General features: G+C 37.2%; 1 protein-coding gene across 1 annotated transcript in view; it reads right to left on the bottom strand.

The window, feature by feature from the left end:
* Nucleotides 1-14,941, bottom strand: part of LOC149087026 (uncharacterized) — a 243,732-nt gene that overhangs the window by 28,723 nt on the left and 200,068 nt on the right. The window contains exons 17-19 of the mRNA XM_089231244.1: nucleotides 14,620-14,818; nucleotides 11,281-11,333; nucleotides 6,295-6,409 (exon numbers count right to left, since the gene is read on the bottom strand). Coding sequence (XP_089087370.1) covers nucleotides 6,295-6,409; nucleotides 11,281-11,333; nucleotides 14,620-14,818 — 367 coding nt within the window. The remainder of the gene's footprint in view (nucleotides 1-6,294; nucleotides 6,410-11,280; nucleotides 11,334-14,619; nucleotides 14,819-14,941) is intronic.

Below are 14,941 nucleotides of genomic sequence, written 5' to 3'. Positions count from 1 at the left end.
AGTTACTATTGCTAAGACAAAAAAGCTAAAAAAGAACATCTAACATAGCTATTTAGTGCATAGGTTTTGAAAATTTTCTTATTAAATAGCTTCTCTCTTTTAAAGTAAAAAAAAAAAAATTACTTTACAATACTGGTCTCGTAAAAACTATCTTTATTATCGGATAAACTTCTTTTATAGAAAAAAAATTCGTAAAATGTTACTTTTCGAATAAAAACCTTCGTAACACCTCACCCATAAAAGCCGTGAAATAAATAGTTCATCCTTACACTGGTGTATCGGAAAACTGTACTTTTACGAAAAACTGAGAGGAAAAAATTCGAGAAAATTTTGTGCAGTAGCTGTAACGAGGAAACGGTATTTCACTGATTTCCCAGTTTTTTTTTTTCCCCTCCCCATGCATTCCTACGTCAGTGTGTTCTTTCTTCTCTTCCCAAAAATTCTGAGTTCCCCAAACGATCTCACAGTAGAATTCAGATTGATCCCTCAGCGGCGTACACAAGATAAAAATCAATAAATCTATTTTTATCACAGGGCCGTATTTACTCCATTGGAAGGGATATTGTAAAAAGTAAGGGGGGGAAAAATAAGATGAGAGAACGTGTGGGGGGAAAAAAAATTGGATATTTTTACAATCCTTACCCATCATTTCCACCTCGTGGAAATAGCTCGCCAATATCGGGCACCATCATTTCCGAACAAAAATAAGTATCGATATAATAAATCTGATTTTTTTTCAGTATCATTTACGAAACTATGGAATTTTTTATTTTATTTTATCATGTGCTCGTTGATTTCTGATTACCGATTTGCATGTGATAAGAAGTGGCTGAAATTGAATAGTACAGTTATTGGCTTATAGGTTTATGTTATGTCTGAAAAGTTTTCATTACGAATAGTTTTTACATTGAGGGTCTTCAACCCCTCTACGTTCAGGGACGTAATATTGCGTCCAAGCGCCAGTGAAATAAATTCAATCCAGCTGACTGATTCTTCAAATTCTTCAATCTCTATTGTGTGTGTGTCTTCCCCCCCACCCCCACCCCCCATTCTCCCAACACCATCGCGATATCTCAACGAGATAAGGGTCAGCTGCGATAAAGATGGTAGCGGTTCTCCTCAGCGTTTCCTCCCACCTCGTTCTCCACGGCATTCCACCACACACACATATATATATAATGTATCTTTCTCAGAACTAATCCTTCTATTATACACTGTACATAGAAGTGAGAAAAAGTGAAAAAAAAAACTACAAAAGAAGTTTGTAGCTGAGGAAGAAAAAGTAAAGCACTGCACTCTCTTGTCCAATCTCTGTACTATTCCTGGCCACCCTTATTTTTCCCCCCCTCTCTTTCCCTTTGTAACCATTTCTTAACGTGGAACAAGGCTACCATATTTATCACCTACACGCCTAATACAGATCATTCAAATTCATCGCGAACAGCTTGTACGCGGAAGGGTTAAAGAGTCATCATCAGAAACTAATGTATTGGATTGAAATTGTGTATTGGAATCCCGGTTGGATATTTTCTGAGAATATCTCCAACTCAATTGACAGGGAAGTTCGAATGTCAGGTTTGGATTAGTATGGTGTTCTGATAAAACTGTGTCACTTAAGCCCCGTTTACAAAGAGCAAGATTGCGGATGAAAAGATTATTTATTCTTTAATATTGAGAAAAATAGGGTAAAAAATGTGTGACCTTTTTTTTTTCGATGATTTTATTGGGGTCCAGACCACCTTTTCTGTAATCCTTTACATGGCCAACTGAGGAAGAAACTGCGAGACATTATTGCACTATCATGCGGTGTGAAAGGGCTTTCAAGGGCTTGCAGGGAATATCCTCTCTTCCTGGGATTATACTGGATTTCTTTATTTTCCATGTAAACGGGGATTGAAATGTACATAATCTGTACAAAAAAAAAACAACTCCCAGTTTCAGTTTTTTGTGGTTTTGTTTACTTCGCCATGTATTTTCATATAGATGGAAAAGCAATGAAATGCCCTGAGGTATCATCTAAGCCTCCTTATGTCGGATATCTTCATTTGGTTGTTGTTATTGCCGTTTATAACTTGTAAGTTTCGAACGCCGTAAATTTTTTTGTAGGTACCCAGAAATAAAAAGAAAGAGATCAGATTAGATTACAATGTAAACTTTGGCAGATACCTGGCTCTTGCCAACGCACGGCTTATAAATTGGCTCGTAAGAGTTTTGTGAAGATATGCACAGAGAAGACTGCGTTTATAACGTGTTTTGTGTAGTGTATGAGAAAGGAAAGAAAGAAGAAAACTGACATTAAATTTGATGGATGATTTATACACATCTCTTGCTCTTATTTTTGTTCATACAAAAGAAATACGAATATTTATGAGAAATATACGGAAACAACGTACAAAAAACATGATGAGTTACATGAAAGATGGAAATTCGCAGCATTTACTGTGACTTTTACTTTTAAGAATCTTTACTTTAAAATATCGAAGTCAGGTGGCAGCACAAGCAGAATACGAAGCAAGCACAACTCTTACAACATAAATACGTTAAGTCCATCCATATACTCACAACACACATTCTCTCCGGTATGTACCGAGTTGATATAAACTCCGCACAGGAAAGTGTATAAGGTGCACGCAAGTATTAGTAATAGAGTGGAACCTTTTCCCTAACGCACAATCCCCGTTAACGGGCACCTACCATTAGCGGACAATTCTCTGATCCCCGGTCCAGTGGAATAGGGATTTATTGTCTTCCACTCCCCGTTAGCGCACACAGTGCGGGCAATGAAATCAGGCAAACTCTATTTCTTTTTCCAAGTACTAATTTATTAATTTTCATTCATAAACCGAGAATTTATCATATTCAACTAAGATTATGTGTAATCCCAAGCTCATATTGGTAAATATGGTGTAATCCATACATTAATTACTTGATTAACTAAACATAACTACGATCCAAGATAGTGAATTCGAATAGTGATGTTGGTTTTGTTTGCAAATACCGATGGGTGTAAACAAAATCAACATAACAGGACTAATAATGTCGTTATGAATGTTTATTTTTGCTTCAAACTTATTTTATTTTAATTTTCATTACAAAATATGTGTAGTGCCCGTATCATGTACGGGTAAAAATAATTAATTGATTTAATGAAGAGAAGAAAGTTTATGAATGTTTTCCCATACTTATCACTTTCCCAGTTTAATTATGCATAATCGCCGGCAAAAGTAATAAATGTAGTGAAATTTAATAAAACTTTCTTTGTCGGGACGATTAGTGATTATGCACAACCACCGTGTGAATAAAACTCACAACACAAACACAACATCTATAAAATAAATATTTTATTTTTCATTATGACGGAAGCCAAACGTCGTGTAAATGTGAAAGTCGTATAAACGAGGTCCCACTGTATATCACACCTCCCCATTAGCAGACAAAATTTATGGTGACATGGGTGTCCGTTATCGAGAGGTTCGACTGTAGTAGCATTTATTGTCATTCAATGTTTGAATACGGGTCGCTTCAAATACGAACACTAAAATTGAAATTCAAGATATACAGAAGACTGGATGTTGTGAAGATATTTATTATTTGAGATGTTAATTTTTTATCATCTTATTTATCTTATTTTAATTTATCTTGTATTAACAAGTGGAGAGCGACATTCATGTCATGTATATAGCCCTCTGGTGGCTCGTCGCCCATGAGCTATTAGCTGATCGGTTCCACCGTCCATTGCACGGTTCCGTTCAGCACATATATACGCTCTAGCGAAGGAAAATCTCTATCTCCTCTGTAGCTTAGTGGTCAGAGCACTCGTCCGGCGATCGAGGGACCCGGGTTCGACTCCTGGTAGAGGCAGAGATGAGTTTTTTCCTTCCTTAAAAAATTAACATCTCAAATAATAAATATCTTCACAACATCCAGTCTTCTGTATATCTTGTATTAACAAGTGGAGAGCGACATTCATGTCAAAATTGAAATTGATTCCTAGAAGTTTTTATAGAAACTGGTGGTAAGGTCAGGGCGTGGTCTATATTAAGGGTGACCAACAGCTGGCCAGTGAAGTGGTTCTGTGCGGCCCGTGACAAGGTAAAAGTACCGTGAAAAAATTAAATTTGTAATGATTATTTGAACTATCGGTTCCAACAGCAGATCTCTTGATTAACAAAATTCTTATTTCTAGTGACTAAATAAATTTAATAACTAACTAATTCAATTAATAATGGAGCGGGGCTTATACACCGAAGTTGCACCACTGATGCGGCCTGCGATGATATAGCTGACCATTATGTTGCCCCGATAACAGAAAGAAGTTGGCCCACCTCTCTGGTCCATATCATACACAAAACCATCACGTTGCACATGATTTCACCATAAGACCTAAAATGACTACTAGCATATCGATTTCTTTAACGAGTGATTTTCCTAAGAGAGCGATGAATTCAATTCCGAAATACATAGCAATGATAATTAAAATACATACTATTCCATAAGCGATTAAGTGAAAATTTTCTATTTTTGCAGTGAAATATAAATTTAAACGCAAACAAATCGTAGTCCAAATAAATTGCGAAATCCGTTTTAGGGGGATATGATTCTAAAAACACGTACAAATTGAATTTTCATTGGAATACATCTGCATATATGAAACTAAATGCACGGATTGAGTACCCACTGATATCCAGCATAGACCATTTGATTTCTATTCATTGATTCTGTTCTATTCATTCTTTAATGTTAAAATTTCGAAATATTAGTTGTTTCGAGAATTGCGAATAAATTTCATCCTAAAGCGGCGAAGGTGTTGATGTTTGGGAAATCAAACGTCCAGATGATTCGTGAAATCATTCTCATTGTCATGCATGCTATTTCTGTTCCTGAAATATTCGAAACTAAAATTGATATCATTCTAGTTTTGATTTCGGAAGCATATTGGGAAATTTATATTGATGTCGTCGACGGTAAATTTTCATTTCAGAACGAAATTAAACAAGACGGCAATGGCTTAATCGAGAAAATTTGAAACTGGAGTGGACCGGACTGGAAGAAGAGTAATTACTCCCCCCAACTTCCAATACGACATTTCAGATTTTTCGCACAGGCTTTAACCGTTCCGTATACAAGCTGTTGGCAACACATTTGGCATATCTCTATTTCACAAATCCACAATAAATCTGGTAACGCTGTGCTTAGCTAACCACGTGTTAGAAAAAGGAAGAAGTAGAGAAAAAAATATATAAAAACAAAAAGTGTAATAGATAAGTAGATGAGAGAGTATTTTTTGGAGTCTCTTTCCACCCTCACCCTTCGTGTTCTCTTTCATTCTTACATGTATTTAAGGGGGAAAAACATCAACAGGAGTATAGAAAGAAAAGAGGGGAAAAACAACTTCAGTCTTGATATGGTTATTGTAAAGCTTCACGATGGTGGAGAAAGAGGGAGGAATGGAAACACGTCGAACTTGTTTGAATTTATTCCACTGGCGTTTGGACGAAATATTTCGTCCGTGGTCGTAAAGAGGTTAACTATCAAGGAAAGAGTTCCAAGGTATCGTCTTCAAAAACTTATGACAACAGTTGGCTACTCATCACCTCTCGCGTTATTTAAAAAAAAAACTTATTTTCACTTTCTTTTCCTCGCTCCCCCCCCCCAATGTCTCTGTTCTAGAAACTAGATTTTCTTTCCGTTGTTGTGTGAACTGTATTTGGTCATGTGTAGTTTGAATGACGTCATGGTAAAGCTGGGGTTGGTTCTATGAGCAGAATCAGTGGTATTTTTTTTTCAAAACTTTTTGAAGACGTCATCTTGGGACCCTTTGCTTGTATACATGGCCTAATTAAATTGCTTAGCCGCTGTGGTGATCGAGTGGTCATAGTGACGGACTCGCATCACGAGGTCCCGCATTCGAACCCCACCGTCGCCGCAGTGGTGGTCGGCTGGAGTTGTTTTCTGTGGTTCCCAAATCCGAGGTGTGTGTGAATGCAAGACGATCTCCCCATTAAAAAGCATCGCCGCAAAGAGCAACAGGCGTACAACGATAAAATTCTTCACTCATAGTTCGAAAAATACGTAATAGATGGCAGCACTATAACAAGCATTACACAGAAACAAGGTTCACAACACGGACTTGCGCATCCCAACATGTACCGATTCCTTAGAATTTCCGCAGAAGAATATGGACGAGGTACATGTGTGGTTCAGTGGTTTAATGGCTTTTCAAGGCATAAAATTATCGCTATGACAAAAATAAACATAATGATGGATATCTAATTTCGAAATATAGTCTCTCACCGATTGAGCGTAAGTCGTCAACAATACTGCATACGTCCCGATCCTGTCACATTCGCATAATGAGAAGTTTCCAGTCTGTATCGGCTCACATCCGTCCATAGAAAACTGAACATGCCTAGTGAAAAGGAGAAAATCGAATACAATGATTGTTCATCAAGTCTCAAGTATAAAATTGTCATTTTTCGACCATATATATCCAGCATTTTTTTTTGGATCACGCAATTCAAGAAAAGAGTAGTTGAATTTTTGATGGAATCGTGTGTGTCTTGCAATGATTTATTGAAGTCATTTTAACACATTTCATTTGTAATGCTCAGAAAAGTTTCAACTTGCAATGTCAAAGCAACTTTGCAGAGTTAGTGAAGCTTTATATTGAAGTTGAGACTTTTTCTCTTCTCTCTCTGAGCATACAGACTGAAACTTATTTTACACTTTTGACCATTTTTGTCACACCACGGTCATTTTCGGCTCACGATGGATAAACTGGGGCCTACAATTTATTGCTAAAATTCCGAACGGCAACATTTTTTTATACTAACCAAGAGGTTGGTGCGCTAACCCTCTCCGTGTTGGTGGGAATCTTTTTCTGTGGTCGCCATGTCGTCGTTTCTGTTGTACCCCTGTGTGAAAAGTTTCGGACGAGGACCAACCGGGTATCGAACTCAATACTCCTGTAAACATCCTTTAGTACTTTAGGCGAGTATCATATAGACCTGGGCTACCGCACCCTTACATTTTTGAAACAATATGCGTTATCATAATACTTTTTTAAAACGAAGTGTCCATGAAAACCTACGTACTTTTATAGACGTCCATATAATTAATCCATGTGTGTTAACTCCGTTCATCTAACATCGCAGTTCGTTCATTTAACATTATTCGATGCAGCTGAAATTAGTTACAAAGTTCGTTAACAGATGGTGTTGCAATCTGCAAAACTAAAATACAGTGTTTTCGAAATCCCGGTCGACGTGTTTGCACGGTTTTCTGTGATTTTTTTGCTTTTTTTGCTTAATTAAATATACACCGTGCCGTTGCTGCAAGTCGTACGTTTCGAAAATATTTAGTTTAATATTTTTTCCGAGACTACATCGCCATCCGTTGGGAAAATTTGTAACTAATTTTGAAATTCTGTCTGATTAAACATTCATTCTTTTCCCAAGTTTCATACATTCATTTTTAAAAAGCCCGTCAATTTTAGGGCACCCTGCATATAAATCAAGGCTTTAATGTGGGAAGGTTTGATCCATAAACAATATGCGTTAATGAGATAATTTATCTCTTCATAATTATTATAAACAACCACTGAATTTCACCGATTCCCTAACCTAAAATGACACTTCCACCTATTACAAAATTCTTTAGTTTCAAGATGCCCGACAGGCATCAGCATAATCTACAACAACCACGTCTTATACTCGAAGTTTCCATTGTCTAACTTCCTCCATTTGAGAGCTATTCCGTTAGGATAATGTAGCGCAGACACTTATCAATGTAATGTGTTACTTCTCTCTCAGTAGAAGTTTTTAGATAGAGTTTTGGTTGATCAATCAATGTCAATAAAAATTTGGAAGTTCCGACGATACTGAGGAAAATTGTAACTTAATATTAATAGCCGCAAACACACACACAATGGAGAAAGTGCTGTGGGAGGAATCTTTTCTCTCTATAAATATCGAATATTTGGAGAATCTCGCCTCTCTCGGAAAATAATCAGTTTATCTCGCGCACACTGCCGGTAAATACTTAATCGAAATTATCTCCACCCGATGTGTCATTTTTATCGCGCGAGGGGATAATATTTATAGGCCAATATTTAACTGTGAATTAAGCTAACGAGAGTTGTGAGAATCACTTTTAAAGAGCAATTTTGAAATATTGGGATCGTTAAAAACGTCGCTGTTGTGCTTGCTCCGTGCGGAACAAAATTTGTTGATTTTACTTTTACCAAAAAAAGTGCTACTTTTTTACTCTCTTAAGATCTTTCTTTTTTTTAAAATGTGTACATAAAACTTTTAAATTGAAGTTTGTGACAAATTGAGCAGTAAAATCTAAAAGAAAAAGTACCCTTTTGATCGTAAATTAGGCAAATAGATGCGGATACGAAGTTAAAATTCTGAATCCATTTAGTAAATGCTTTACTGTTAAGGATACCGATAAGACAAGACATGGCAAAAGCTTTAGACAAGTACACTGAAACCTGTTTTAAACTGAACAGTCTTGTGAATAATTAATGCTTTGTATACACTAAGAAACCTCTTTAAGACTGTCTAACGCGGAAACGGTAGGCAAATTCAGTCTATTTGTATACAAATACAACGCCACAACGATGCCTAACGAGGTGGCGGAGAAAAAGATGCCCATAATAAATATAGCTGTCGTAGATACAAATACCTGCTAAAATGGAATAAGAACTTTTGGCCTGGTGCAAGTTTTTGTCTTTTGGATCGGAGGAAAGTTGAGTCGTTCTGATCCGCTCTTTGTTAGGCCAACTCTTTCACTTCTTGGAGAAACGATGAATGCTTATTATCTATGTGATCTGGTTTTGGGGGGTCGGGCTTGAGTGGAAGCCGATTTACTATTCAATGCCAAAGCTTGTTTAGCATTTATCATTGAAATGTTGATTTCTGTTAGAAAACACTGCTATTTCTTGGAAAAAGTTTAATAATTTCGGGAAAGCAGTACGTGAGGGAGACAATTTGGCGATACAGTGTTTTGGCTACTGCGGAGATTTCCATTCAGTGTAAAGATGGCCACCAGCAACAAGAAAGGAACGAATTTTAACACAAAAATGAAGTTCGTAGAGGCGTAAAAAAGCAAAATTTATGTATACAGGCCTATATATAAATGTCACAGAAATGTAGAATCTTTCTTTAAATTCACATCTCATTGTCACTATTTTCTAGAACGGTATGCAATTTTACAATTTTTTTTTATTCTAAATACAGTGAAACCTCGCTACAACGATACTCGATATAACGATATGCTTTACAACGATAAGTCCCTCTATAACGATATTTTTAGGAGATTTCTGAAACCGCTATAAAAGACTATATTTTTTTTTTTTATTTTGCTCAAAATCGTTTCGGATTTAATTTTAACTTCGTCTCTACTGCGAATAAATACATGAAAGCGCATTTTCTGATGCTATTAATAATGTCGATGTACAAAAGAGAAAAAAAATAGCATAAATTTGATCACAAGTATGGATAATTTTGCCCTTCGATATAACGACAATCCCTCTACAACGATAACTTTTCTTGGTCCGCAGAATATCGTTATACCGAGGTTTCACTGTATTTAAAATTTTTCATTTTTGACAAAAGTAAGTGTTCATTCTATTGATATTCAGGAGAACGTTTTATATATTGAAGTTTAACTATTAGCGCATTTCAAATATGAAATTTCAAATTTTTTTGAAACAGTAAACATGAAAAAATTCGAAATATTAATATGCATGCCTCTGTTTTAACACTCGTTGGTGTACAGAAGTTAGGGTGATGTTCTCAAAACTTAGGTTTTGCAAACGATATAGAAATAAATCACTGCATATATTTTCATGTGCACCTCTATTAAAAGGAAATCCGTCTGGAACGGTCTCTTGACCTTCCGTTTTATACAGGTTTCACTGTATGTTAATTGTTCACATTGATTTGTATGGTAAAACACGCATTGGTTAGTCATAGAATTTGAAACTGCGGCATGCGAATCGACGTGAGAAACAATGGCCAAGCTTGTCTAAAGTTAAGGTCATGCTAGTGTCAAGCCTGGCCCAATACATTATGACTATGACCGAATAGTGTAGCTGTTCCACCATTGGCAATCGTCACGAAATGTTGAATGCTGGAAAGTATTGGAAGGCTGTTTGAGGAGAACGACGAGGACTTTCCAGCTTCCAACGCAGTGCCGTTGTGCGAGTGTGTGGGCATTGTGCTAGCTCACGTCCTGAGGATCCGGGCTCGAACCTCGTTGACGGCACAGTGGTGGTCGGCTGAAGACGGTTTTCTGCTGTTTTCCAGCTTCAAGAAGTGAATGCCAGCTGGTCTCCCATTTGAAAAGTCTCTCCGCAGACTTACAACACAATACTCACATAGCTATGAAAATGAAATCATTTACCGTTCTTAGTTCAATATATGCAACAGAGGTGGCAGCATCAGTAAGAACACGAAATAAGCACAATTCTGACAACATAAACACGTTAGGGCCACACAAACACTCAGAACACACATTGCGCCATGTGCCGATTCGTTAGAGATTACGTAGAGGAATTTTTTTTTTTCCAAACCGAGCACAACTCAGGTCTATCGCCATAGGCAATTTACTACCTAGTGAGTTGTGCCGGAAGTGTAAGTGTGTGTACCTAACAGTCTGAGTGCGTATCTAGTGTTGTGTATGATTTTTCAGTGCTGCCATCTATATCTCAGAAGTGAAGTGAGTGATGTGTAGTGACTGAATATTTGTACTGTTTGTAGGTCTGTTGCTCTCTGTGGCGACACTTTTTAACGGGAAGATCGGCTCGCATTTGCGCCTCGAAGTTGGGAACCACAGAAAACCAACTTCAGCCGACCACCACTGGGGCGACGGTGGGGCTCGAACCCGGAGTCCGTCACTATGACCACTCGACCACCACAGCGGCAGAGGGATATTTACGAGGTGCAGGTAAGATCAAGTAGTAGCAGCCTCCAGCTCAAGTCAAAGGAACCACCTTCCTTCCCCATCTTCCATTCCGTTTGGCCGCACATTGGTAGAAGTACGCCAACAGTTACATAGAGAGTGTTCTGAAAGCAAATTCGCCAAGGAAGATTGGACTAAGTTGGGCCAGTGTGTAGCCAGTCTATGTCGCCGGTGCTTCATTGCAGTAAGGGACGAAGGCATTGGAAGCAAATATTTGCTAATGACTTTTGAAAAAAAATTAAATGTGTCCAAGACTTTTCTTCCAACCCACATTATTTCTCAATTTATTAAACTGTGATATTCTATAATTACCCTTCGGAAAAGTCGGCCATTCCACATGAGATATTCCACGTTATCTGAGTATTCTGAAAAAAAAAGAATAAAAAGAAATTATGCATTTTAATTGAGATGTTAAGTTTGGATATTCATTAATGAGACGAAATAATCATGATAATGATCATCAAGTGCACTTCCTGGTACACAAGTGTGTTATATATTTTACATAAATTTCAAAATTATATGTTCTCCAGTTTATTTCGTTTCAAAATTGACATATTTACTATAGTTAGTTATGTGTACGGAATTATAAAATTAGATTTTATTCGCGTTCGAATGCAAAATTGTATACAGGGTGTCCTGTAATTGTTAATCCGACCTTTATCTTATCATTCATCCGTCGTGCGTATGGTTGCAATTTAAAAAAAAAATTTCAAAAGACGTTCACAAATTTCCTCGCATCAGTTTCGACAGTGAAAATACAGTGTATAAAAAATAAGGAAAATCTAAATTTTTATACGGTCAGTTTGTCTTCTAACTTTAAATTAGAGTGTGGTAAATAAGGACGAATTATGAGTAAGTAAATTGAATATGAAATTATTTTCGGTCAAAAAATTCAGTGATTTTTGACTGTCTCTTTCTGTTTTTTAGTTCCTTCTCTCGTGTGAAAGTCGCTCACTTCATGGAAGCAGACAAATGAATCTGCTAAGTTATATTACTAAACGATAAATTACATTGCCAAATGATAATTCTATTGTTAAGTGATAAATTTCTTTGCCAAATGATAAATTCTTCTGCCAACTGCTAAAGTGATAAATTATATTACAAATTGCAAAATTCAAAATTTCCAATTCTCTTTCCAAATGCTAAATTTTTTGCTAATGTCTATTGCAAAATGTTAAATTCTATTGTCATTTGTTAAATTATAATGCAAAATGTTGAATTCTATTGAAAAATGTTGAATTCTATTGCAAAATGTTGAATTCTATTGCAAAATGTTGAATTCTATTGAAAAATGTTGAATTCTATTGCAAAATGTTAAATTCTATTCCAAAACGTTAAATTCTATTGTCATTTGCTAAATTCTATTGCAAAATGTTAAATTCTACTGCAAAACGTTAAATTTTATTGCAAAACGTTAAATTCTATTGCGAAATGCTGAATGTTGTTACCAAATGCTGACTTCTATTAGTAAATGCTGAATTCTATCAGCAAATGCAAAAATATATTGCTGAATGTTATCTTGCCAAATTTCATTCATTTCCTAACACTTCGACTTAAAGGAAGGGAAGTTAGGGAAAGAAAGTTAAGGGAAAATTTCAACACTAAAATGGGGTGAAAAGATCTGCGGAGAGGAATGAAAGCTTCGACTTAAACACATATTCGATTTATCGGAGTTAATCCAAGGAATTAATGATGAATTCTCTCTCGCGTAACAGTTTTCAGCCAAACTTAGCTTTTACGGGCATCTGTGAGTAGTCCAGAAAAATCTAAAACGAGGGCCGAACCTCTGTTTCCGGAGATTAGGGACAAGAAAAGATCGAGTAGAAATTATTTTCGAAGTAAGTTAAGAACGTTGTTTGGACGTGGCTTTTGAAATGTTCACTTCGTTGGTAAGAACAGCTCTAAACAGAGAGAGGAACGGTGATCATTTTTTCCTACAAATGTCTGCTTCTCTCTTCAGAATCAATCACGAGTGCCTTTTCTACTGCAACCATGAAAATATTCTTTTACTTTCGGATGTTTCCGAAAAAATTCATCCGCGAACAATTCACCGACAAACAATTCTACACCAACAGTTCGACATATCAGCAAATGAGCGACTGAGTGATAAATCGAACTAGTCAGTGAGTGAGCAAATGAGCGACTGAGTGATAAATCGAACTAGTCAGTGAGTGAGCAAATGAGCGACTGAGTGATAAATCGAACTAGTCAGTGAGTGAGCAAATGAGCGACTGAGTGATAAATCGAACTAGTCAGTGAGTGAGCAAATGAGCGACTGAGTGATAAATCGAACTAGTCAGTGAGTGAGCAAATGAGCGACTGAGTGATAAATCGAACTAGTCAGTGAGTGAGCAAATGAGCGACTGAGTGATAAATCGAACTAGTCAGTGAGTGAACAAATGAATCAGTAAGTAAATAAATGAGTCAGTGAACGAACAAATCAGTCAGTGTGTGAACAAATGAGTGAGTTGGTGAGTGAGTGAGTGAGTGAATGAGCAATTAAGTGAGTTGGTGAGTGAGTGAGTGAATGAGCAATTAAGTGAGTCTATAGCGAGGGAGTAAACAAATGCGCAAGTCAGTGACTAAGTGACAAAAAGAGAGAGGGAACTCAATCACTAGGTAGCTCACTTTGTCACACTCGTTCACTCATTCATTCTCTAGGTTGCTCAATATGAGAATCACTCGCTCACTAATCCCTTTGTCATTGATAAATGATAATGCAAATGTCAAAAGTTAGGTCTAAGATGAAAGAGTCAAAACTTAGTTTTTACTTTTTTGAAAAGTCCTTGATGCCCTTATATACATAGTCGTTTTAAAATCCTTTTTAGACCTCTTCCGCGACACATTGGCCCTCCACTTACGATCTTAGCCATGCCAAAACCGGTCTGCGTTTTGAGGTGCGGCAAGCACAACGCGGGAGATTTTAATGGTCGATTTCGCGTATCCACGCTCCAAAACCGTTATTTTGCAGCTTGGAATCAGAGAATTATTATGTATCAGTTTTTAAGTAGGACGGATAGGGGTAGTGCGGAAAAAATCTACAGTATTCTCTCGACTATCAGAGTCCAGAGAATACTGTATTTTATCCGGTGTTTATCGAGAAGTACCTACGACAAGAAGTGACGTCATGAACTTACGGCACCGCTATTTCTTCAAAGACACGCGTGTTCAGGACAAGACAACGTTTTATATTACATGTATAGTTTACTTTGGGGAATCACATGATGTGATTATCATGCGGTCGATTCCGACCGTAGAAAATCGATAGAAAGATACTGTTGACGAAAGTTGATCCAGGAGCACGGACGTTTGAAACAACCGGCATATACTTTTAAGGGCTGCGTGCCTTGAATATTTACATTAGATTTTGTTCCCACGCGCGTCTCTGTTCACGTGCCCGGTTGGTAGAGAGATGTGAAAGTGCGGGTATTGGATTAACTTAAATTGCGAAACGAGGGGGGGGGGAAAGGAGGAGGAAACGATCCTATTCCCAAAAGTATTTTGTCATGTCATCTCGTGATCAATGCTCCTGGATATCTATATGTACACTAGTCTATTACACGGGGATGGAGGCTGATGTAGCGAATAGCCCGAGCTTAATGACATCAAACGACAACGTGACTGCTTAAGATAATTCTGTTTACTACTCACTACGCTGTCGCTCAGATGAGCCAAGCGGACCTTGACTTTGAGCTTGGAATTGATCGATCGCTTCTTTAAGGCTGAAGCATGAGGCGGATGAGGAGGAGGTTGATACCCTTTCCTGTAGCTTGACGACTGCATCGCAACTGCGACCAGTCTCGAATGCAGTTGGTATTCCAGGTCCGTTCCGATCATCACATCTCGGGGACTGCCGACCGGAGAAGATAAACAACAAGAAAAGAATAGAAAGGAAAAAATCATGTTAAGGGATATTAGAAAAGGAAGGAGAAAACAACGTGTAGAATCGCTAAAATACGAAATAAAAGAGCCC

Source organism: Pholcus phalangioides, unplaced genomic scaffold, assembly GCF_987345545.1.
Source record: "Pholcus phalangioides strain wild (caught in Gottingen) unplaced genomic scaffold, Ppha-v1.0 ptg000004l_1, whole genome shotgun sequence".
NCBI lineage: Eukaryota > Metazoa > Arthropoda > Arachnida > Araneae > Pholcidae > Pholcus > Pholcus phalangioides.
The sequence above is the reverse complement of the archived record's forward strand: the minus strand, read 5'-3'. Positions and strand labels throughout refer to the sequence as shown.